This window comes from Pelobates fuscus, chromosome 5 (assembly GCF_036172605.1).
Source record: "Pelobates fuscus isolate aPelFus1 chromosome 5, aPelFus1.pri, whole genome shotgun sequence".
NCBI classification, from domain to species: Eukaryota; Metazoa; Chordata; class Amphibia; order Anura; family Pelobatidae; genus Pelobates; species Pelobates fuscus.
In genome coordinates this window covers 237,127,440-237,152,371 of record NC_086321.1, presented here as the reverse complement: position 1 = coordinate 237,152,371, position 24,932 = coordinate 237,127,440, and the positions used below count along the sequence as shown (strand labels likewise).

Sequence of the window (24,932 nt, the reverse complement as noted above, 5' to 3'; positions counted from 1 at the left end):
TACTATCACCTCTACCTCGCAGGCTCGCTGCCTAAGGGTTCTCTTTTACTCCCCATGTCCAATCGATAGTCAAATCCTGTCGCTTCCAACTCAAGAACATAGCGCGCATACGCCCATATCTAACGCCAGACGCGGCTAATATACTGGTTCATGCTGTTGTTATCTCTCGCCTCGACTACTGCAATCACCTTCTCACCGGTCTTACATGTTCCCAGCTTGCACCGCTGCAATCTATAATGAATGCGGCTGCGAGGCTCATTTTCCTGTCCGGTCGCACCTCCCACGCCTCCATGCTCTGTCAGTCCCTGCATTGGCTTCCAGTTAGATATAGGGCCCAATTCAAAATTCTGGCGCTTGCTTACAAATCCCTACATAATGCTGCTCCAACATACCTATCCTCCCTCATACACAAGTATGTCCCATCGAGACCCCTGCACTCATCCCAAGACTATCCTCTGCCCGGATCCCCACCTCTGACGCTCGCCTTCAAGACTTCTCTAGGGCTGCACCTATTCTGTGGAACTCCCTTCCCTCCTCAATCAGACTTTCACCCAGCCTCCGTTCCTTCAAAAAATCTTTGAAAACTCACTTCTTCATTAAAGCGTATCAATTAAACTGTCAGCAGGCTTCTCATCCCCCACCCCATGACTCCTTCCCTGCAACTGTCAAAAATGACCTACCAAGCACTCAATAAACCCTTCTCTAACAAACTATTTAATCCACCTACTTTAACCCTTTGTGTCACTATACCCCACTCCCTCTAGCATGTAAGCTCATTGAGCAGGGCCCTCAACCCCCTCTGTTCCTGTACGTCCAGTGGTCTGATTTCAATTCTGTGTCTGTTAGTCCACCCCATTGTACAGCGCTACGGAATTTGTTGGCGCTATATAAATAATAAAATAATAATAATAATAATAATAATAATGAGCCTCAGACTCTGTAAGCTTGTTCCAGCAGGGTTCCCTGTAAATAACCCCTTACTTCTGCTAGCAGTCATAATAGCTTGTCTCTCTGTTATATTCACCTATTAAAAAAGCACTGCATGACTTGGGAGTTTTATGACAATAACAATAATTCCAACAATAACTAGCATGACCTTCTTATACCAGTGAAATGTTGGTTGTATTTGCTTTTCTAAAACATTTTTACTCATCAGTGTTTTCTCATACATAACATAGGCAGAACAATGTATGAGTGTATGCGTAACTTCAGCACTGATGTACATTTAAATTTTACAAATGCCTCAAGAAAGGAAATGGCAGGATTGACTTTTAAACTCTATGCACTTATATTGCCAGATACTTGCTCATGTGATGCAAACTTTCAGTAACATAATGAATGAACAAGAGGGGATGACATGACTCCTGACTGTCAACGTGCTAATGTTTTATGCAAGTTTATGTAATCAGGTCTATTTTATGAACTGTAGTATTCCTTTCCTCTCTTTAATTAATGTATTCGTGGCAGCACAAGAGCATTGCTGCTTAGTGTGTAGTGCACTGGTTAAAATGCTACAAATATTAGAGGGAGAGGTCAAGTGCACACTGTCATGCATTAGTGGGGTGGAACAAGATGAGGCAAGTGGAAATATAAAAATAATACAACTTCAAACCTGGCAAACTGTTTAGAAATTGTTCACAATGTATAGATATTTCCTTGTTAATTGATTGATAGTCCTTTATAGTTGTAGGCTTGCAGGGTTCTTTAAATCCAAATGTCCCAGTTCATATTTGGAAATATAATCTTTGACGTTTTGGAGTTATGTGAACGCCACAATCCATACACTGATGACAGTATGAATGTCCAAATTATAGAATTCGTTATCCAAATAGCATTCACTATAAGACTGACTGAGCTTCATAGGAGTTGTGATTCTACAGCAGTTGGGGAATTAATGGTTATATTATTCTAAAGGTTACGGAAGACATTCGACTATGCCCACACAAGCTTAAGGTTTGGGGGGAGGTAAGTCATTATACTATATACACTGCAATATGCACAAATTAGCAAGGACAGTTAAACTGGGGGACTGTGCATCCTGTATAAAAGAAATATAATACATTTTAAATTATCATTAAAGGGTACTGGGTATTACGTTGCTTTTTACTAGTGGGAGACTTTGACTCCTTCCTCATGTACTATGGGTAAGTTAGACTTTGATATCTTTGATAGCACACACCAATGATTGTGGGTAAGTGGGAATCTGGCAGTACCTTTCATCATTAGAGAATAAGATCCCAATCTTTTTTATTGTATTATTTAAGCCACATATACCATCAATAGGTGGGAGAAGAGGCATAACGATTCTTACTCACTATCCTCTTTATAAGGCCCATCCCTCCAATGGACACTCTAAGCAACATTGTCACTAAATCTCATTGAATGATTGTGTTGCTTACTGCTTGGCCAATGTGGGTATAGATTAACACATTCATTCACATTTGAGCATTAATGATACACTGGGGACTCTGGGGGCATTTTGACCCAAACCAAGTGGATGATGCCTACATACTCTTTGCACAATTGCTACTAGTATGAACTGTGGTACACTTATGTATCTCAGCAGGAAATGTTGTGTTATCTGGATTTCCATCTTCTAACATTGCAAAGCTGTGTCTCAGTTTTAGTTTAATCACAACAGCTGCAATGGTCAAATCAACTGTAATTTTAGTCATCAATGTAATAACTTTAATTTAAAAATGAAATCAAATTATACATGGGAGAAGTTGTTATTAAAATATATATATATATATGTACCTGCTTATTATACATTTGCAAAAGGAACCTTATAACGATTTAATCTCATTTATTTGTTTACAGAAACTGAAGTACCATAGCCTTCAACATTAAACCATTTTCTAGCAGTTTAACACTTAGCCTGGGAGATATGGGTAAGGCAGGTATTACACACTTCCTTAGCAATACCAATTCATACCAGCATTGAGCAAATGTGACAGATTGAAAGTGGTCAGCACTCTAAGCCTACAACCATCACGCATTTCTGCTCAGGCTAATGATTCTCATTTAGCTGGATCCGCATATAGGGGATGGACTGCTGTTTAGAACTGGACTCCAGGGCACTATAACCACTACAATGAGAAAAGCATTTAAAGTGCTAAAGTGTCCCCTTAAATAGTGATGCACTCAAAGTACAAAATTCCTCTTAATGTGCTTGGTGTCAGTAGCTAACAGTTAAGAAAGCTAATCTTTAACCCCTTAAGGACACATGACGTGTCTGACACGTCATGATTCCCTTTTATTCCAGAAGTTTGGTCCTTAATGGGTTAAAAGATGGTAAGTACTCCTAGGTCATCTAGTAGAACTTTACTTTTATCTTTTATAAGCCAAAAAGTCAATGTCAATGTTTTCAGTTTAAAATGGTAAACTACATCGGATGTTATACATATATCCAGATCATTTTTTTTTCCTATTACCTTTGTATATACCTTTGTATATATCGTCAGACTCAATTTGGTCAACGATTAGATCTATTTCTGTTTCATCGTAAAGTGTGGATTTTGATTCATTACTGACAGAAATTGTTGGTATTAATGATGGCACATCCTGTATAATCTTCTCATCTTCTGGTGATGTGTTTTTTTGATTATAGTTCAAAAATATATCATCCTCAATAATAATTTCATTTATGTTATTAGTTTCTTCATGTTCATGAACATCTGAAAAATCTGAATCAGCACTCTGAATCTGTGGTAGTTGTGAAGTCCCAGTTCTTTGTGGCACAGGTGACACATCGCTGATGGGTAAATCTGTGCTATTTTCTGAAAGAATGAACACAAATGATAGGAAAAAAAGTGAGAACCATTATTGTGATTGTTTGATAATTGTAATGCCAAACAGACATGTTAAATGCTACACATAGGATTACACATGAAAATGCTGTTGTCACTTTTATAAAACATACTATTTTACATATTTCAATTGGATATAAGTATTTACATAAATGTAAGTTCAAGACTATTTTCCACTACGCAAAAAACACAATGGCACATAGTAAACATCCTTTATTATTGAAAGGAACTGTCACTGCCAAGGATGTTTAATGTTTACTAATTCCTACATTTGACAAATTAGCATTTGTGAGGTTTTTATAATAAAATTTTTGTAGAAAAATCTCTTTATTTGATAGGTGGGCACCTCAGCTCCCTCATCAATGAGCGGATTGCAATTGGCAGTGAGCAGAGAGAAATCATATATAGAAGATGAGAAAGAAAACCACGATTAAAACTGCTTACTCAGATCAATGTGGGTTTGTATTGCACAAAATCCCTCACAAACACTTTTTTGTAAAATTCTGGCTCCGCCCCCTCGATTCACAGAAGTGACAAGAGCAGCCGGATCTTACAAAAGAGCATTTGTGGTGGGATTTGGGGCAATAAAAACAAGCATTGATCTGAGTAAGCAGTTTTAATATCGGTATAAATTTATCTTTTATACCGTGCCATTGGCTTGTTCCTGGTTTGTGTCTCCCACACAGTGTTGCAGATTGTGCTTGGGTTTACTGGAACATCCATAGGAGCCTTTCTCACCCAGAACCAGGGTTGATTAGGCTCTGGGAAATGTGAGGATAAACTCACAATGTGCACAATTATAAACTTGATATCAGATGGTCTGCACTATATTTGCCTATGTGTTTTTCAGATGATTTTATGGAATTTTATTGGTGATATATATAATTGACCATGTGTATGTAATAATATGTTAGGGCAACACCATTTTCCGATTTTGGACTCTTAAAGAGGCACTGTCATGGCTGAATTCCGTTTTTTTTTATCCCCCGTCCCGACTCCACTACATCTAATTGACCCACTAGTCACCCCCAAATGCCCCTAAGCCCCCCATATTACCTATTTTTTTTAATATTTATTTTCTGCCTGGACCTAGGTCCTGGGCACCGCCATCTTTGTGTGAGTAGATGAAGTCCCTGTGGGACACGTCATCTGCCCACACTAGATACCACTGTGAAATTCCCGCACATGCCCAGTTAAAAACTTGGGCATGCGAACGGGAATTTCATCCATTCATTCATCAGAAATCAGTGTTCGTTTATTTGTTCAGTTTATTACAAGGGGAAGCTACAGGCGCGCAGCTCCCGCGTTGTAAAATGTAAAGATAGAAGTGGCAGGGAGCAGTGCTCACCACTACTTCCTGAGCCCCCCATGTCCTCCCTCACTCTATGGGGGTCAATATGACCCTCATAATAGCATAATGTTTAACAGTGAGCAGCCACTGGCGGCTAAGCGGCTGCAAGATGCAGCCGCGGCACGATCAGGATTGGAATGGCATTCATTAGAATGAAATTCCGATACAAACAAAGTCCCAAATTGTGTCCTAACATGAATGAACAAACTGTTCTTATTGTGTTAGGATGCAAATCGGCAGTTTCACCAGTGTCCTGTCGTGACAGGACGTTCAGTAATACTGACAGGAAGCATCGCGGAACAGGGAGGAAAGCTTAGAAATGTGGGAAAATTTCTCTGACCACTGGAAATGAAGCACACTTTGCTCCTCGGCTGGTCAGAGATGGTCAGGCATAGGTAACCTCCATAAGACAAATAGTTCCTACTTTGTCTTATGTTTTAAAAACTAAAAACTAGAGCAGTCAGGAAGAAATGAAGAACAGTTCCTGAGAGAGGGAGAGAAGAGGAATCAATTAAAGAAAGGTAAGTTCGGCATGACAGTGCCGCTTTAATTAGAGAGCCAGGAATGTCACCTCCTGGCCCTCATACCGAGTCATACCATGACGTCACACATGAATGTGCAGTGTCATTCATGGCATGGCATAGAGAATCAATACATTCAATGATTCACTATGACAAGATTTTGATTGGCTGGTCATGGAGACTGAAGCGCATGCACTTATTATCCGCAGCCCTCCTTGATTGAATCAGCAACCTGCATGCAATGCATCCAGAATGATTTTGCACTAGTAGGAGGGGGCTGTAGTGCAGAGGGAGTTTCACCACTGGAGAAATGGTAAGTGAGGGGTTGTCCATTGGAGATTATAATTTTAAGAAAACAGGTTTGAAATGTAAAAAACAAACAAACAAACAAATCTTCATTAACACAGTTTGAAGGAAAAAAAAACAATATATATATATATGTGGAGATTGATGTAGATGTAAACAACAGATACAATTTGTATCTTATAATACCTTTTTTATTGGACTAACATAATTTTTTAATGACAAGCTTTCGGGAGAACCTTCCTTTCTCAAGTCTAAAGCATAGAAATCAAAGATGAGTTGTGATACAAAGGTTAAAGTGTTATGAGTCTAGATGAGACACAGGTTTGATAGAAAATAGACACCATTCTTGCTCGTACATATCTTGTGTGAAGATCACAGAGAGAGAGAAAAAAAAAACAAGGAAACAGTGCAGAAGATGGTGCTAAAAGGGGGGAGTGAAAAAACAACAACTTGTATTTAGAATGCATGAATCTTGGAAAAATGCGTCCACACGCAACTATGTAAATAGTATCAACGATCAAATTATCTGACCCCTGATCAAATAGGCTTTCGTCCAAATCACTCAAGTTCGACTGCCCTCTTAAAAGTTTGCAATGACATTCAAATTGGCATGGAACAAGGAGACTTAACTAGAGATATTTTCCTTGATTTTGCCAAGGCCTTTGACACAGTAGACCATGGCATTCTTTTGCAAAAACTTGAAAACTCAGGCATTGCTGATCGTCCGCTAACCTGGTTTCGATTGTATGTTTTAGACCGATTGCAATATGTGGCCATTTTTGATAGTGCTTCCCTCCCTCTTCCAGTTCTTGTTCCCCAAGTCTCCATACTCAGCCCTCTGCTATTCACATTATTTATAAATGATCTGCCTAAAGTCTGCAAATCCTCAACTGTACACATGTATGCAGACGACACTGTAATCTACGCTAGTAAACCCAAGCTACCCCAGCTCGAGGCTGTGCTCCAATGCCAATTCACAGGGATAGAAAAGTGGATAGCAGATAACAAACTCTTCTTAAACACTGACAAAACTGTTACAATGATCTTTGGAACTGTACCTAAATTACGTAAACTACAAAATCAACAATTGTGTATCAGAACAAATTCAAATAGCACACTGACAGCAGTCTGCTCTTTAAAATATCTAGGTATGTTGCAAGACCCCAATCTATCATTTGGCCTTCACATTGAAAAAAAATCTCTTCAAAACTTTACCCAAAACTAGGTGCCCTGTACAGAAACAAATCCTGCCTGAGCCCTACAATAAGGAAACAGTTAGTGCAGCAAATGCTAATGCCGGTCATTGTTTATGGGGATGTACTGTATGCACCCGCACCACAAACCCACCTTAATAAACTTAATTAGTTATATAATTCGTTCTGCCGCTATACCCACCACTGTGACATGTTAAAAGAGCTAAACTGGCTATTGCTGGAATCCCGACACACTCTTCATCTTTCCAGCCTTGTGCAAAAGAGCATTTCTGGAAAGCTCCCACCTTACCTGAGTAGAATGCTCCCCCCGGCTGTTCCGACCTCCTATAACTTCTGAAGCACGATATTTAGCATACCGCTATACAAAAATAAAGTGGCTCGATCCTCATTTTCCTACAGAGCACCGCAATTATGGAATAACCTCAGGGACACAGTAAAATCTTCATTCAATCTAAAAATGTTTAAGAGATCTATGGCAATATACCTCAGCACAGAATGCACCTGTCATGGTTGAATATATTTATCACCTGTTATATGTTAAATTTATATACGTGTGTGTGTGTGTGTGTGTGTGTGTATATATATATATATTGTTTGTATATTGTATTTTTTAATATCGCATCCTATTGTAACAATGCAATGCATCCTATTGTAACAATGGAATTTTGTGGACCCAGGATATACTTGAAAACAAGAGAAATTGCAATGTATCCATCTTGGTAAAATATTTTATTAACAAATAAATAATCAATACATGACTTCCCATCCAGGAGTTACAGGATATGCATGAATGCCAATATCCGGCATACACAGACACGCTCACACTCACTCTCACACACTTGTGCATATACATATACACATGTAGTGTATATGTACAAGTATACACAAGTACACACACTACACACAAGTACATACAACAATATACATATAAATACAACCACATACCCAAATATATGTACATGCACACCTACACATACATCCACACACAAGCACCAATACATGTGTCTACAAATACATAGACCCATATATATGTATATGTATACATACACCTATTCAAATATACATACATGCATGCATGCATATACACACTTTATACATATACACGCACACAAATATATATATTTATACATATATATATATATATATATATACATGTATATATACATGCACATCAACTCATATACACAAATATAAATGCACAGTCACATATACAAAAATCTGTTGGTGCAATATAAATGGCAATAATAATAATAATACATGCATAGGAGTATGGGAAAGCATAGGTCTACACATAGTACTTTGTATATTGATAGAATAAACATATTGGGATGCATTTTAAAATGTTGATACATATGACAGAACAGTAAGATATTACGGGGGGAGTGTTCATATAAAGTATTGGTAGTGGGACAGGAAACCGAAATCAATATTTAGTCCTCTATTCTTACTGTTAAACAATTTGATCATTCTTGCTTCAAAAGTTTTTCTTTCTTGGGTATTTTTAAATACTTTGATTTTTAGGTCCTTCATTGAGTAGCCAGGCTGAGTAAAGTGGTGTCCCACAGGTAGGATTCTTCTTTGTTGTATTTAATGGAGTGTCTGTGCATATTCATTCTGCCATTTAATTGCTGGGTGGTTTCCGCAATGTAGCATCCTAGGTGGCATTTGGTGCATTGAATCATGTATACTGGATGTGCAGGAGTATGAACCTTTATTGCTGTAGGTTTTATTGTGTGTTGTCTGTGCATATGTCCTGACACAGTTTGCAGCAAGGTTTTTTGTATTGACTGGTCCCATTTTCTTTATTCTTCCCATCAGTGGGTAGCTTCCTGTTAATTCATTTTTGTTAGAGGTTTAGTGGTTGTCTTAAGGCCAAAATGGGTGTTTCAGAGAAAATGTTTTTCAGAGTATCATCTGTTAACATTGGTTGTAGGTCTTTAGTGATTTTCCGTATTTCCTCAAGAGCTGGGTTGTAGGTGACTACAAGTGGCACTCTCGTTGAAATTTGTTTCTAAAATTTAACTTTTCAGCCATCAAAGAAAATGCTATGTCTGGCGCAAACTCAACACATCACATCACCCAAAGAACATCATCCCCACAGCGAAACATGGTGGTGGCAGCATCATGCCGTGGGGATGTTTTTCAGCAGCCGAGACTGGAAAACTGGTCAGAGTTGAGGGCAAGATGGATGCTGCTAAATACAGGCATATTCTTGAGCAAAACCTGTACCACTCTGTGCGTGATTTGAGGCTAGGACGGAGGTTCACCTTCCAGCAGGACAATGACCCCAAACACACTGCTAAAGCAACACTTGAGTGGTTTAAGGGGAAACATGTAAATGTGTTGGAATGGCCTAGTCAAAGCTCAGACCTCAAATTAATAGGAAATATGTGTTCAGACTTAAAGATTGCTGTTCACAAGCGCAAACCATTTAACTTGAAGGAACTGGAGCAAGGAGCAGTTTTGCAAGGACGAATGGGCAAAAATCCCAGTGGTAAGATGAGGCAAGCTCATAGAGACTTATCCAAAGCAACTTGGAGCTGTGTTTGCCACAAAAAGTGGCTCTACAAAGTATTGACCTTAGGGTGGTGAATAGTTATGCACATTATTGGCCTTTTCTGCTATTTTGTCCATTTTATTGTTTGCTTCACAATAGAAAAAAAAATCTTCAAAGTTGTTGGCATGTTCTGTAAATTAAATGATGCAAATCCTCAAACAGTCCATGTTAATTCCATATTTGTGAGGCAACAAAACACGAAAAATGCCAAGGGGTGAATACTTTTGCAAGGCACTGTAACTGCACCTGCCTGGGTGATTTCTGTAAACCGAGGTGTGGATTGTGCCATTGTTGCATGTCAGAGTGGTGTCCAGAAAATTATCTGCACTCATAACGCTTTAACCTCTGTATCACAACTCATCTTTGAATTCTATGTGTCGTCTTGCTCAGAAATGATTTAGACTTGAGAAAGGGAGTGTCACGGTTCCTGGTTCACTCCTTATGTGCAGAACCACTGATCACCACTTGCCCTGTTTGGTGCTATTTCCTACATCTAGGAACATTAGCACCTTCAGCTGGCCCTTGTAGTCTGGCATCACCCTTCCTTCCTGGCCAGATGTTTGTTTTATTTTTCTTGTTGCAGTATAGGCATTGCACCTTGTGGCTCTGTACCCTGTGACTCTGGCCTTGCATCCTGTGGCTCTGTATCTTGTGATCCTGGCCTTGCATCCTTTGGCTCTGACCATGCATCCTGTGGCTCTGGACTTATATATATCCCCTGTATAGGCAGTAGTCTAGGGGATAATAGTGGTGTCTAGGATTGCAGCTTTGCCTTACCCAGGTTAGAGCAGTTTATCTTCATTCCCTCCTCCAGAGACACAGGATTTTTCCTGCCCTGTCAGGTTGGAACCTACCAGGCAGCCTGGTTTATTCCCTTTTTTACAATATTCTCTGTTTTGTTTTCTTCGCTCCTTAGCTGCGCTGCCTATATGTTCTTGTTATATTCAGTTTGGTATACTTATTTTTTCTCCCTTTGGTTTCCTGTCCCCCCCCCCCCTATTTAATTCCCTCTTATATAGATGTCCCCCCATTTATTTCTACTGTCTTTAGTTTTGTTTTCTTTTCTATCGCTTATTGGGTTTTATGTCCTTTGGTACTTTCTTCTTGCTCAGGACGTCGAGAGGCCTCACCTCTGGCCTCACCTCTGGCCTCCTCCGACATCCCAGGCTCTCGAGGACCGCGGAGAACGTCTCCAGCGCCTCCTCAGGTAACCGTTGGCCATCTTGGGTCTCTCGCACTTGTGCAAGATCCCGGCTGCCATGTTGAGTTTTTATTAGGTTTCAGACTATTGATTTCTGTGTCAGAGTGGTACCCCCTCTCTTATCCACAACTAAGCTTGGTTGCTAGTTACATTATTAGAGAGTGCGGCCCTCTCATAAGCTCAGCCTGCTACGGATATGGCTACTTATTACATATTAGTAGGTGCGGCCCTCTTATACACTCTACCTACTACGGATATGACTACTAATTACATTATATGTGGGCGCAGCCCTCTCGTACACGCCTATTACTGATATGGCTGCTTATTACATTATTAGAGGGTGCGGCCCTCTCATGCACTCAGTCTAATACTGTTATGGCTACTTATTACATTATTAGAGGGTGCGGCCCTCTCACAAAAACTCAGCCTGATGCTGATAAGGGTACGGATTATATTATTAGAGGGTGCGGCCCTCTCATAAACTCACCCGGATGCTGTGATGGTTACTTATTTCATCACTAAAGCCCTCTCGTAAACTCAGCCCACTGATGATATCGATGCTAGTTTCTCTATTAGAGGGTGAACCCCTCTCATTATCCAGTTCAACGCTGATAATGATACTGACTACATTATTTGAGGGTGAGCCCCTCATAGAATAAGCCTGACACTGAGGGAGATACCAATTCCGTTGCTAGAGGGTGCGGCCCTCTCATAAATACAGCCTGCTGCGGATATGGAGACGATTGCATTATTAGAGGGTGCGGCCCTCTCACAAGCACAGCCGCTGCTGATATCGATACTTATCTCTCTAGTAGTAGGTGAACCCCTCTCATATCTCAACCCTTGGGTATAACCTCTCAGGTATTGCGGGGGAGAACCATTCACCAAATTCTAGCTTTCCCTGGTACCCTATCGGGCAGAGCACAGGCTTTTTGATCTGGCTGTCGCTGTTACAGCTCCTATGATTGGCTTGCTGTGTCGATGCCACTGTACCTTCCTACTGGATATACTCCTGGGGAGTCCCAGATATTTAATATATATATACCATTTTTTAACATACATTGCATTGAGCAGGCAATCTCACTATGCTATTATTATTTATGCCGTTATGAACATCCTCCTCAGACAGCCTCTCCTATTGGACGAAGCAAGAGATGCTGATGCCTCCGGGAGCTGACATACACTTTCTTGCAGGCACTACTGGAACAGGGTCAACTCATATCCCCAAGTCTGGAAGTACTGGTACGCGCTAGGAGCGGGTACAGACCGGAGCCCCGGGTCAATACTGCGTTCCCTACCCATTAGCTCTTTTAGGAGAAGAGACAGGAGGACCTCTGAAGACTAAGATGGAGAACAAGATTTGGTTGTGGAGGGTCCACCTGGATTTATCTTCCGCCCTGCCACCCATTGCAGGTACCGGCAATGATAATGGTGTGGGTTCGATAGGGATACCACAGCAGGATTGGATTAGGTAAAAAAGTTTTTACATTCATAAAAAATGCAATAAAACAAGGCATCTTTGTGCCTTGTTTTATTGAATTTTTTATGAAAGTAAAAACTTTTTTACCTAATCCAATCCTGCTGTGGTATTCGTGGTGTGGGAGAAGTACCTTACTACCAGATATCAGTGGAGATAGCGTGAATAAGCTTATTATTCAAAGCTTTCATAGTTAGAGCCTGCTTTCCAAGGCTCTACAGATCGTGAGTGACCCATTACCTCCGATTTATTTTGTCTATAAAGTGTTACAGTATTATGCTATGTATATCTTTTTATTTTAGGTTGATTCAGAGATTCACCTAATATAAGTATAATACTTGTTTATCTCTTGCACCTCCCTAAACTTTTTGTCTTGTGTTTTGATATATGTCTATAGTGCCTTTTGGTGATTCTTTGGCACTTGGGAGTAGTTGCTTTCTTTATTAATAGCGCCAATCCACCCATCTATTTTTCTCTGGTTTCCCAGGAATTATAGCTTTGTTTGTTCTTTTCTCTCATTTCAGTTTACATTCCGTCCGTGGTTCCAGGTTTGACATTTCTTCTCGGATCATCATTGCATTCATTGGATTCTAGGACTTCGGTTTCTCTTCAGTGTTTTTTCTGCCTTTTGTTTCTGTTCTGTCGCAGCTTGAAAGAGGAAATTAGGTGTGGGGAGGGAAGCTTTATTGTATCTAACATTTTCTGATTGGTTGTTTTTTCTCTGTGTTAATGTGCTGCTGTGGAGTTCTAGTAAAGAGAGACTTAAGCAAATACTCGCCTCCTGTCATGTTATAAAATTAAGATTATAGGTACACTAAAGCTAGTATAATCTACAATTTATTTTGAAATCTTCACTTTTTGTAAAATGAACTTGTTAAATGCCAACATATTCTCAAGCTATATAGAAGTATGAGATAATGCACAAATATGAAACATCACAATGAATTTTTCTTTTTATAAATAATAAAAAAATAAGGTGGGACCCACCCCTGTCCGTCCTTCCGTCCATTTATGTTATTATTGTTTTGTTACCCTGAGGAAAGTCCCGAACGGGGACTGAAACGTTGGTCTCTTTTTTAATGATTTCTCAATAAATTTTGGACTTTTACAAGACCGGTGAGCGGCAGTTTTTTGGCAAATATCTTTCTATGGGAGTTCATGCCAGGCACCCGGCAAATTGGACACACAACTAAGCGTGAGTGCGGGGGATTTTCAATTTTCTTATATATATATATATATATATATATATACACATATACACACACTGCGATCTGGAAAAGAAGGGCTTAATAAAATCTATGTGTTAACATTTTTGTTCTCATGGGTAAAAAAGAAAACGTGATCCTTCAAGATATTTTGCCAACATAATTGAGATATGCTTAAAGATAAGCTCCTAGTCTAATATGTTGTGGCTTGTGGATTTCTTCTTCCTTTAAATCTGTGAATCATCTTGTTTGAAGCTAAATTAAAACTTATTCATCCAAATTCCTTGGGTGTAATTGTGTTTGCTCATACCACTTCAATACTCTTCTTGCAATATCTGAGACAGATCTAGTTGTTGTCTCTCATGGCCATAACTCTGATCTTCCAGCACACATAGTCACTTATGCTTAAAGGGACACACTACTGCCCAAATAAAATAAAATGAAATCAATGTTTAATCAATGTGCCCCAATGAAAATAAGCATGCCGTAAATTATGTAACAATAAAAAAGTGAGAGCACTCAGTAAATATTCAAAGTTACCACAAATATAGGTGGATACAGTCCTAAAACAAATAAAAAGAGAGACCATAGGGTAATACTGTTATACATTACAGTAAAAACTCATATTACTCATACTCATTAAAGCTGGCTCAGACTAGAGGCTTTAAACGGAGGATACAACAGATACAGTGGATCCATGTTGCAAACAGGATATATCCAGGTTGAATTATCAATTCTCCACCATAAAAAAAGAGTAAACAGGTAGACATAGTTTTATAGATTTTAAAAGTTGCCATTTTAAGCCTTGGCTGTCCAATATACCCAAAGGTCATTTTTTAAGGCTCAGATGGAATTGTACAGAAATAGAACAATATAGGTGCCAGTCAAGGATTTTAAAAACTCAATTTATGGAAAAAGGGTATAATTCTGATTCACTACAAGAAAAATGTGAACTAATTGAAAAAGAACCAAGAGATACCCTATTCAAATATAAAACTAAAAAAACTGGAAGAGGGAGAAAAAGAAATACATTTTATCTTTAATTATTGTTATAACAATAAAAAATGCGTCAAATAATTCAGAAGAATTGGCATATTTTAGAAGAGAATCGTGATATTAATAATTTTTTAGGAGAAAGAACGAAAATTATTTTTAGAGGGGAAAATAATTTTAAACAAATGTTAACTAAGAGTTTTTTAGACCAAGAAAAGACTAATAAGACTCAAGCCTCATCTGTTTTAAAAAGGGAAAATAGTTTTTACTACTGTATGAATTGTAGGGGATGCATTTTAAGAAAAATGTAAACAAATTCACCTCATTTAGAAATAAGCAAGAATTTAATATCAAACTATTCTTAACTTGTAATTCCAAAAGCATTATATATACAGGGCCGGCGCATCCTATATGCGACTTATGCAGTTGCCTAGGGTGCACCGGCCCAGGGGGCGCTAGATTTAGGTGACCGACAGGAGGGAAGCGCACAGCGCTCCCTCTTGCCAGTCACTCAATGTAGCATGGCCGGGCGGCGCGGACCGCAGTACAGGAACTTCTGTTTCCTGTACCCGGCTGCCGGCGGAATGACGGCCGGTCCACGCCACGGGGCCACGCTACATAGGTATGATGAACAAAAGGGGGAAAGGACCACTGAGGGGGGAAGGGGGAGAAGGGGGAAAGAACTACTAAGGGGGGGAGGGGAAAAGGACCACTAAGGGGGGAGGAGGGGGAAAGGATCACTAAGGGGGCGGGGGAAGGGACCACTAAGGGGGGAAGAGGAGAAGGACCACTGGGAGAGGGGGGTGGAGGGAGAGGATGACCACTAAGAGGGGGGAGGGAAGGGGGAGGGTAAGTGGGAAGAAGGTAAGGACCAGTGGGGGGGAGGAGGGGAAGGACCACTAAGGGGTTTGGGAGAGGGGGGAGATGGAGGACCGCTAAGGTGGGGGAAGAAGGTAAGGACCACTGAGGGGGGAGGAGTGGAAGGACCACTGGGAGAGGGGGGGAGAGGAAGGACCACTAATGGGGTGGGGGAGAGGATTACAACTAAGGGGGGGAGGGAGGACCACTAAGGGGGGGGAGGGTAAGGACCACTAAGGTGGGAAGTGTAACGAAAATATACCCCAACATGCAGGATTAAGCGCAACAGAAGACAACACAGAGGGGAGACACATCTACCGGACCTTAGAATGGCTGGACTCGACGTATAGAGTACAGAGTCAGGAGCGATCCGAGGTCAAGGGCACAAAGAGACAGCGTAAACTAGGACTAGCTGGGGTCTGGAACACAGTAAACAGCAAGCCAGCGAACAGATAAGGATAAAGAGAAAACGTAGTCAGAAACAAAGCCAAGGTCAAGTACGAAGGAACACAACTGAACACAACGAGCGCTAAAGGGAACTGAAACAGAAACCACGATAGGGCAAGGAACTAAGGGAAAAAGGTGAGTATATATGCCTTAACATCTATTTTGATTGGCCCCTGTCACATCCACGCCCCCAAAAGGCAAGTGTATGGGGAGTGTGGCATGACAGGGACCAATGGGAGGCCTTTTCCAATTTAGGCTCCCACTGTCCCTTTAAGAGCGCGCCCGAGACCCGCGGCGCACTCTTAGAGTCAGGCAGGACACGTGACTGCTTCTCGCGGTCACTGCCCGCCTTCCTGTTGCAGCCGTCGGATGAGCCGTGCGCGGCTCGTGCAGCAGCAGGACCGCGCGTGGCTTGAACAGAGGACCCCGGCTGGCCCCTGGAAAGGGTAAGTACCGCTACAGTACCCCCCCTGAGGACACGCCCTCTGGGGCGGGGAGGGCCAGGCCTGGCAGGAAAACGAGAATGGAAAGAACACACAAGGCGAGGAGCGTGAACAGCGTCAGCAGAAATCCAACTGTGCTCCTCAGGCCCATAGCCCTTCCAATGCACCAGGTACTGAAGTCGACCTCTAAGGAAACGAGAGTCAATAACGGCAGAAACATCAAACTCCTCATGACCCTCCACAGAGACAGGAGGGGGAGGAGGAGTATGCCGGGTATAGCGGTTGCGTACGTAAGGCTTCAATAATGAAGTGTGAAAGACATTAGGAATACGCAGATTCTTAGGAAGACCCAAGGCATACGAAACAGGATTAACCTTATGCAAAATACGATAAGGACAAATAAAGATGGGAGACAATTTCATAGAAGGCACCTGGAGGCGAATATTTCGCGTGGAAAGCAAAACCCTGTCCCCCACGGCCTATATATATAGCAATCCTAGAAATGACGATAGCACTCTCTGGATTTAGTAAAAAAAAATCACTTCAGTGCAGTGGCGTACATATAGGGGTCGCAGATGCGACCGGGCTCATCGCTCCAGCCACCCTTCAGACCCCTGCGACCAGGTACCAGCCGCCATGTTTTGCGGCCCCTGGCCCACGCAGCAAACCGTCACACATTCAAGGGGTCCATCGAGTGGCCCATGCTGTTAGGGCCAGCCGTTGGGTATGGATTTCCGGGGGTCCGGTCAACGAAGCGGTGACAGCGCGACCGGGCCCCCTGTGATGAGATCACTGCTGCGAGGAAGTGACTGCCCTGGCCACTCCTTCTAGCTATCAGAGAGAGCCCGCGTGGGAGGAAGGAGAGTGAGTCAGAGTGGGAACTCTGACTCCCATCAACCTGAGCCACCACTGGACCCCAGGGAAAGTCACCCTCCTGCACCTAAAAGGTAGGAAACGGTGACTTAAACATTTTGTAAATGTATATGTGTGCGCACTGGGGCCCCATGGATTGTGGGTACACCACTGATTCAGTGTACTCAAATTTGCATTAAAAAAAATAAATCAATGTTTCCACCACTATATAGTCTTTATCAAAAGACCATATAATGGTGAAATGTTGATTTATTTATTCATGTGAATTTGAATTCACTGAATTGATTTTTTCACTAAATCCAGAGAGTGCTCTTGTCATTTCTAGGATTGCAATGTATTGAGCGCTGGGAAGCACCTGGTCTATTTTTGTTTATTAATATATTTTGATTGGGCAGAGTGACATGTTTCTAATTTTTAAGAAATGTACATATATATATATATATAGTGTATCTATACACATGTGAGATTCGGTGTGTAATGGGGTGAAGCATGTATGCATGTATGCATGTGTGTGTGGGTGTGAAGGTATGTGGGGGAAAAAGTGTGTATGTGGGTGAAGATATGATGTGTGTGAGGGATGCACTGTGTGTGTATGCAAAGGTGTACTCTGTGTTGATGGGAGTTACTGTATGTGGGGGGCTTCACTGTCTGTTCAGGGGAGTGTAGGGAGTGGGATAGGAAAGAGCTTTACACTTTTTACTTTATCAATTGTTTTTAAAAAATAAAATAAAAAAACGAATATCCCTTTCCCTGATCTTACCAATCAGATCTGTGGTGGTTGAGAAGGCTGTCTATCCATCGGGTACAGGGGAGATCATGAAATGAGAGGTATCTCTCGTGGAGCTCTAGGACTTACACAGACTGACCCATACAAACCCATAGATTGACCCATCCACATACACAGACTGACCCATACACACACACACACACACAGGCTGACCCATAAACACACACACGGACTGCTCCCCCACATACACAGACTGCTTCCCCACACCCATACACACAGACTGAGCCCCCCCACACAGACAGACTGACCCCCCACACACAGACTGAACTCCACCCACACACAGACTGACCCACTCACACACAGACTGACCCATACACAGACTGAGCCCCCCCACATACAGATTGACCCCTCTCTCCCCCCCACACACACAGAGACTGACAGGCTGTGGGGGACAGGGTGTGGGGGTGCTGGCTGTGGGGGGGGGATGCAGGCTCTGGGGTTGGTTTGTGGGAGCATGACAGAATATCCCGTCTCTTGGGAACATCAACGAATAGTTTATCAGTAGGCCTCTCACTAGGTGCCATGCTTTGTTTCGCTTGTATGGCCTGCAAGAGGGACGAGGAAATAGACAAAATAGTAGTAGCTATTATCCTGTCTGGGGGAATGACAGGAGTAACATCAATCTCCTGTTTGTCAGCAGTTTCGAACTGTCTGGACAGAGCGTCTGCTTTAGTGTTGCGATCACCTGGCCTATAGGTGATAATATAATTGAAATGAGACAAAAACAGTGACCACCTAGCCTGCCTGCCTAGGTAGGATAGGTTCTTGTGATCCATAAATATGAGGATGGGATCCTTAGTTCCTTCTAACAAATGTCTCCATTCTTTAAGTGCTAAAATAATAGCAAGGAGTTCGCGATTACCCACATCATAATTCTTTTCTGCTTTGGACATTTGTTTGGAAAAGAAGCCACAAGGATGCAATGGCTTTTCAGGTGACTCTCTTTGGGATAAGACAGCACCTACCCAGATATCGGAAGCATCAACTTCAAGAATATAGGGCAGTGAGGGGACAGGATGCTGTAAAATAGGTGCAGAGGCGAACGTAGTCTTAAGAAATTCAAAAGCCTGAAGTGCCTCGGGAGACCAGACACGAGTATTGCCATCCTTTTTTGTCAGGAAAAACCTTTAATAAAGAGTCTATAATAGTTGGAGAAACCAAGAAAACGCTGAATGGCTTTCAAACCTTGTGGTAGAGGCCATTCTATGACAGCAGAAAGCTTCTGGGGATCCATACGAAAACCTTTAGCGGAAATCAAATACCCCAAAAACTGGACTTCGGATTGGTCAAATAGACATTTTTCCAGTTTACAATAAAGACCATTAGCAAGAAGGGTCTTCAGAACTGTTGTAACATGTCTGTGATGAGAGTGTAAATCTGTAGAATATATTAATATGTCATCCAAGTACACAATTACAAATGTGTGAATAAAGTCTCTTAAGACGTCATTAATAAATTCTTGAAATACTGCTGGGGCATTACATAGACCAAATGGCATAACATTAATAATACTCGTAATGGCCAGATCTAGTGTTGAATGCCGTCTTCCATTCGTGGTCTTTCTTAATATGTATTAAATTGTATGCACCTCTAAAATCCAATTTAGTGAATACAGTAGCATGTTTGAGCCTGTCAAACAATTCCGTGATTAAAGGTATAGGGTATGCATTTTTGATGGTGATTTTATTTAGACCTCTATAATCGAAACACGGTCTTAAATCACCTTCTTTCTTCGATACAAAGAAGAACCCCGCTTCAGCCGGAGAAGAGGATCTCCTAATAAACCCCTTTTCTAGTGATTCCTTAATATACTCCTCCATGACACGTTTTTTTTGAACAGATAAAGGGTACACCCTGCCCTTTGGAGGTATAGTGCCAGGCAATAAATCAATAGCACAATCGTATGGTCTGTGAGGCGGTAATTTGTCAGCCTCCCTTTTATTGAAGACAGTCTTGAGAAATAAGTACTGAGGGGGTATAACAGTAGACAAAGGAGGAGTAGTAGGAACATTAATAGAATTCAAAGGGGTGACTTCAATAGTACAAGACTCGTGGCAGGCTTCGCTCAATGATTTTATTTGCCCTGACTCCCAGTCGAAAATGGGATTGTGAGCACGTAACCATGGGTACCCTAACACGAGGTGTGAAGAGGGAGAGGTGATGACCTGGAACCGAATGGTTTCAAAGTGTAAAACCCCTGTATACATGTGTAACGGTACAGTTTTATGAGTAACAACTGGAGAACTTAATGGTCTACCATCTATGGCCTCAACGGCCAAGGGTATCTCCTTCTCTCTGATGGGAATGTTGTTTTTCTTAACAAAACCAGAGTCTATGAAATTTTCAGCTGCCCCGGAGTCAACCAGGGCTTGTATGTGCTCAGCTATGCAACTCTTTCCCATATGCAAAGAAACAGGTAGAAGCAAACGGTTAGGAGGCAATTTAGGAGACTTAGATATCACACCCAAGGCCAGTCCCCTATAAGGTCTTAGGTGCGAGAGTTTTCCGGAAGCAAGGGACATTCTTTTACCATATGGTCTCTCCTACCACAGTATAGGCAGAGTCCGTCCCTTCTCCTATGTCATTTTTCAGTATCAGAGAGTTTGGCAACCCCTAATTGCATGGGTTCCTCCTCAGATACTTTAACACTCTCAGGTTTATCAACTCTGGGGTTAATAGGTGTAACCAAACGTCTTTTCCTGTTTTAAGTATATAGCCTGTCACGAATCCTATTATCTATATCAATGAGGTAGTCAATAAGGTCCTCTAATGCAATAGGAAGCTCCCTAGCTGCTACCTCATCCAATATAGTGTCAGATAAACCTTCCATGAATGCAGTAGTTAACCCATTGTTGGTCCAATCTACCTGTGAAGCAATGGTACGAAATTGAATGGCATAGCCAGCCACAGATCTGGAACCCTGTTTAATTCTCATTAATGCTCTGGCGGCATTTTTTGACCTTTTAGTTGTGTCAAAAGTTCTACGAAAAGCCGTAAGGAAACTATTGAAATCATGCACCATAGGTCCATTAGCCTCCCAAATAGGATTTGCCCACTAAAGTGCTTTATCGGTAAGTTGGTGCATAAGCAACCCCACTTTAGACCTATCTGTGGGAAAGGAACGTGGATATATCTCAAAGTGGAATTCTCTTTGATTAATGAAACCTCTGCATGTCTTAGAGTCCCCTCCATACCTAGGAGGAGGTGTTAAATGGGCCGAAGTATTAGGCAAAGTAGATACTTCAGGAGGAAGAGGTGTAGGATGGTTAGGTGTGGTTGCTGGAATAGTTCTAGATAATGTAATGAAAATATACCCCAACACGCAGGACTCAATTCAACAGAAGACAACACAGAGGGGAGATATGTCTACCGGACCTTAGAATGGCCGGACTCGACGTATATGAGAGGATTACAGAGTCAGGAGCGATCTGAGGTCAAGGGCACAAAGAGACAGCGTAAACTAGGACTAGCCGGGGTCTGGTACACAGTAAACAGCAAGCCGGCAAACAGAACAGATAAGGCTTAAGAGATAACATAGTCATAAACAAAGCCAAGGTCAAGTACGAAGGAACACAACTGAACACAACAAGCGCTAAAGGGAACTGAAACAGAAACCACGATAGGGCAAGGTACTAAGGGAAAAAGGTGAGTATATATACCATAGCAATTAATTTAATTGGCCCCTGTCATATCCACACCCCCAAAAGGTGAGTGTATGGGGAATGTGGCATGACAGCGGCCAATGGGAGACCTTTTCCAATTTAGGCTCCCACTGTTCCTTTAAGAGCGTGCCCGAGACCCGCGGCGTGCTCTAAGAGTCAGTCGGGACACGTGACCGCTTCTCGTGGTCACTGCCCGCCTTTCTGTTACAGCCGTCGGATGAGCCGCGCGCGGCTCGTGAAGCAGCAGGACCATGCGCGGCTCGAACAGAGGACCTCGGCCGGCCCCTGGAAAGGGTAAGTACCGCTTCAGGTGCATGGTGTGGGGATGCAAACTGTCGGGGGTAGTTTGTGGGGGCATTGTGTTGGGATGCAGACTGGGGGGGTTATTTGTTGGGCCATGGTGTGAAGATGCAGTATGTGGGGGTGGTTTGTGGGAGCATGGTGTGGGGATGTAGACTGTGGGAGGTGGTTTGTGGGGACATGGTGTGGGGATGTAGACTGTTTGGGCATGGTGGGAATTTCAAATTTTATTAAGACACGGAGGCTCCTATTATGCAGTACTCTTTCTTTATTTTCCTCAGCAGTAAAGAAAAAATATAACATAAAACAGTATGGTAACAATAAATAGCATGAGAGGTATATCTTCCTCGTGACAAGAACAGACACTTGGATTCCACTCTCCAGCATAATAGGCGGTGATCAATACACTACTTCCTCTCTCTTTGCTGCTCCCTCAGTTAAGTAACACTGGTTTCTTAACTCTGGGATCTTTTTTCTATGTAATATTCTTAATTAGTATTACATATTTTCTTACAGTATTAATATTATTTGATTTTATTTTTACTTATTAAAATTTGATTGATATATATGGTTAAATATAGTTTTCTTTAGAGCTTGTTTAATTTTCCTTCTGACCTCCCTGAGCCCAGTTTTTATTAAAGGGCTCAGGGACAGCTGCAGCGAGTTCTGTTTCCCTGTTCGGCATTTTCGCACCATCTTTCCTTCACTTTTAGCCACCCCAGCACCACTCACTGGATTGAAACGCGCATTTAATTTAGTTATAATGTTCGGGAGTTTTTCCCCACGAACGCAGCATTCAGGAGTTTTTTACCGCAAACGCATATGACGCCTCATACGAATGGCTTATTCGTATTATGCCGTGGACGCTCTATTAGCCTTGCATTTTTACTATTAACATGACGTAAAGTCATGATTTTATTAATGACATGGAGGCGAGTATTATCCCTCCCTCCTATCCCGAGGATTGACTGGATATGGGTAAGTTGACTTCACGGTAAGTCTTTTAGTATGGGATTATCCTGTTTATGATTGTCTGTGTTCAATTTGGACTACTTTCGTCTGGTTATATTTGATGACATATTTATGCATAAATCCAGTTTTATACTAGGATATTACCATAGTTCTCCTGTCTATTACAACTTGATTTTGACCTTGTATCTTTATTGGCATTCTCTTTGTTGGTGTTCCCTTCTCTGTTGGATGGTTGCCTTTGTTCGGGATCGCAAGAAAGAGGAAGTAGTCTATTGGTCACCACCTATTATGTTGGAGAGTGGAATCCGATTGGCTGTTCCTGTTGCTAGGAAGGTATACCTTTCATGCCATTTGTTGTTACCATACTGGTTTATGTTATATTTTTTCTTTGCTGCTGAGGGAAATAAAGTAAGAGTGCAGCATAATACTCGTCTCTTTGTCGTTAATAAAATCATGACTTTACGTCATGTTAAAGGGACACTCCAGGCACCCAGACCACTTCTGCCCATTGGAGTGGTCTGGGTGCCAACTCCCACTACTCCTAACTCTGCAAGTGTCATTATTGCAGTTTTTTATAAACTGCAATAATTACCTTGCAGGGTTAACTCCACCTCTAGTGGCTGTCTACTAGACAGCCATTAGCGGTCACTTCCTCCTTCATAGCACAGGAAACCTGTGCTAGAGTGTCGCTGGACGTCCTCATGCTGTGTGAGGACCTCCAGCGTTGCTCATTTCCCCATAGGAAAGCATTGAAATTATTTTTCAATGCTTTCCTATGGGGAGCGCTAATGCGCATGCACGGCATTGCCACGCATGCTCATTAGGTCTCCTCGGCCGGTGGGTGGGATCAGTCTCACCCACCAGCCGATGCAATGCAGAGGAGGAGCGGCGCGGAGGAGGAGACAGCGACGAGGGACATCGTCGCTGCCTCAGGTAAGTGACTGAAGGGGTTTTCACCCCTTCAGTAACCGGGGATTGGTGTGTGGGAGGGAGACAGATTGTTTTCCTGGCACTGGAGATTCCCTTTAATAGTAAAATCTTTGAATTTAAGGCCAAAGTAGCCATACTGGAAGGATAGCTGAATTTTTAAACTTTCGCTGTAATGACCTTAAATTTGAAATTCATCCTGAATTCACTTCAAATTCTCACTTTAGTGAATAACCCTGGAAATGTTGCAGTTTATTCCTATAACATGACATTGGAATATATAAATCTGAAATAAGAAAAACTAACACTGTAGGGCATTCTTATTTACAAATTGCACAGTGCTCACATTTTTATTCTTGGTATTTACAAGAATGGATAGCTCACAATAGTGTCAGCTGCATGCAAACTCTCAGATAAGAAAGTCCCTCTGGCTGGCATGAAAACTATTGCAAGCCATGCATATAGAAACCATTTGTAATTAATGTTACTGAAGCAAGAAAAATAGAGCAATTAAGGTATCGTACTCACTGTAACTGCAGTTAAACATTTTACATCAGCTTTGTGAACTTTTTTAACAAGGCCTCGCAGTGTTTAAAAGAGCGGTCTAAAACCTTGTTGCAAATTAAAATGCTACAAATCAAGCTACTTAGTTTCAAAGGTCTGGAAATTGTACTAAGCAGAGTTATTTTAATTAAACAACAATAATGAATTGGAACAGATAATTAAAAAGCTTTATTTCTTCAGAAAGTAAAATTGAGAAATACACGAGTAAACCATTTGTCTTGTTTAATGCCTCCTTGTGCAGATGCAATTTGTTGTTGTTCATTATAACTTTTAAAGTTTAAACACCTTAAACAAAGAAGTAAACTGAGAGGGCGTTGTGATATATATACAGGAAGAAATCAATACATTTTTTGTTAAAAGTATTCAACATGTGCATGCTGAATAAAATGAGTTTGTCTGATTCTGAATTCTTGAATAATAAAATAATAATTATAATAATAATGATGACATATTCTTAATTATGAA

General features: G+C 41.4%; 1 protein-coding gene across 3 annotated transcripts in view; it reads right to left on the bottom strand.

Moving 5' to 3' along the window:
- The window catches only part of LOC134612781 (uncharacterized), a 66,419-nt gene that overhangs the window by 23,751 nt on the left and 17,736 nt on the right, over positions 1-24,932 (bottom strand). For 2 of the 3 annotated variants that reach the window (XM_063457223.1, XM_063457221.1), the window contains exon 3: positions 3,435-3,779. In XM_063457223.1, coding sequence (XP_063313293.1) covers positions 3,435-3,779 — 345 coding nt within the window. The remainder of the gene's footprint in view (positions 1-3,434; positions 3,780-24,932) is intronic. The other variant, XM_063457222.1, reaches the window with a different exon arrangement.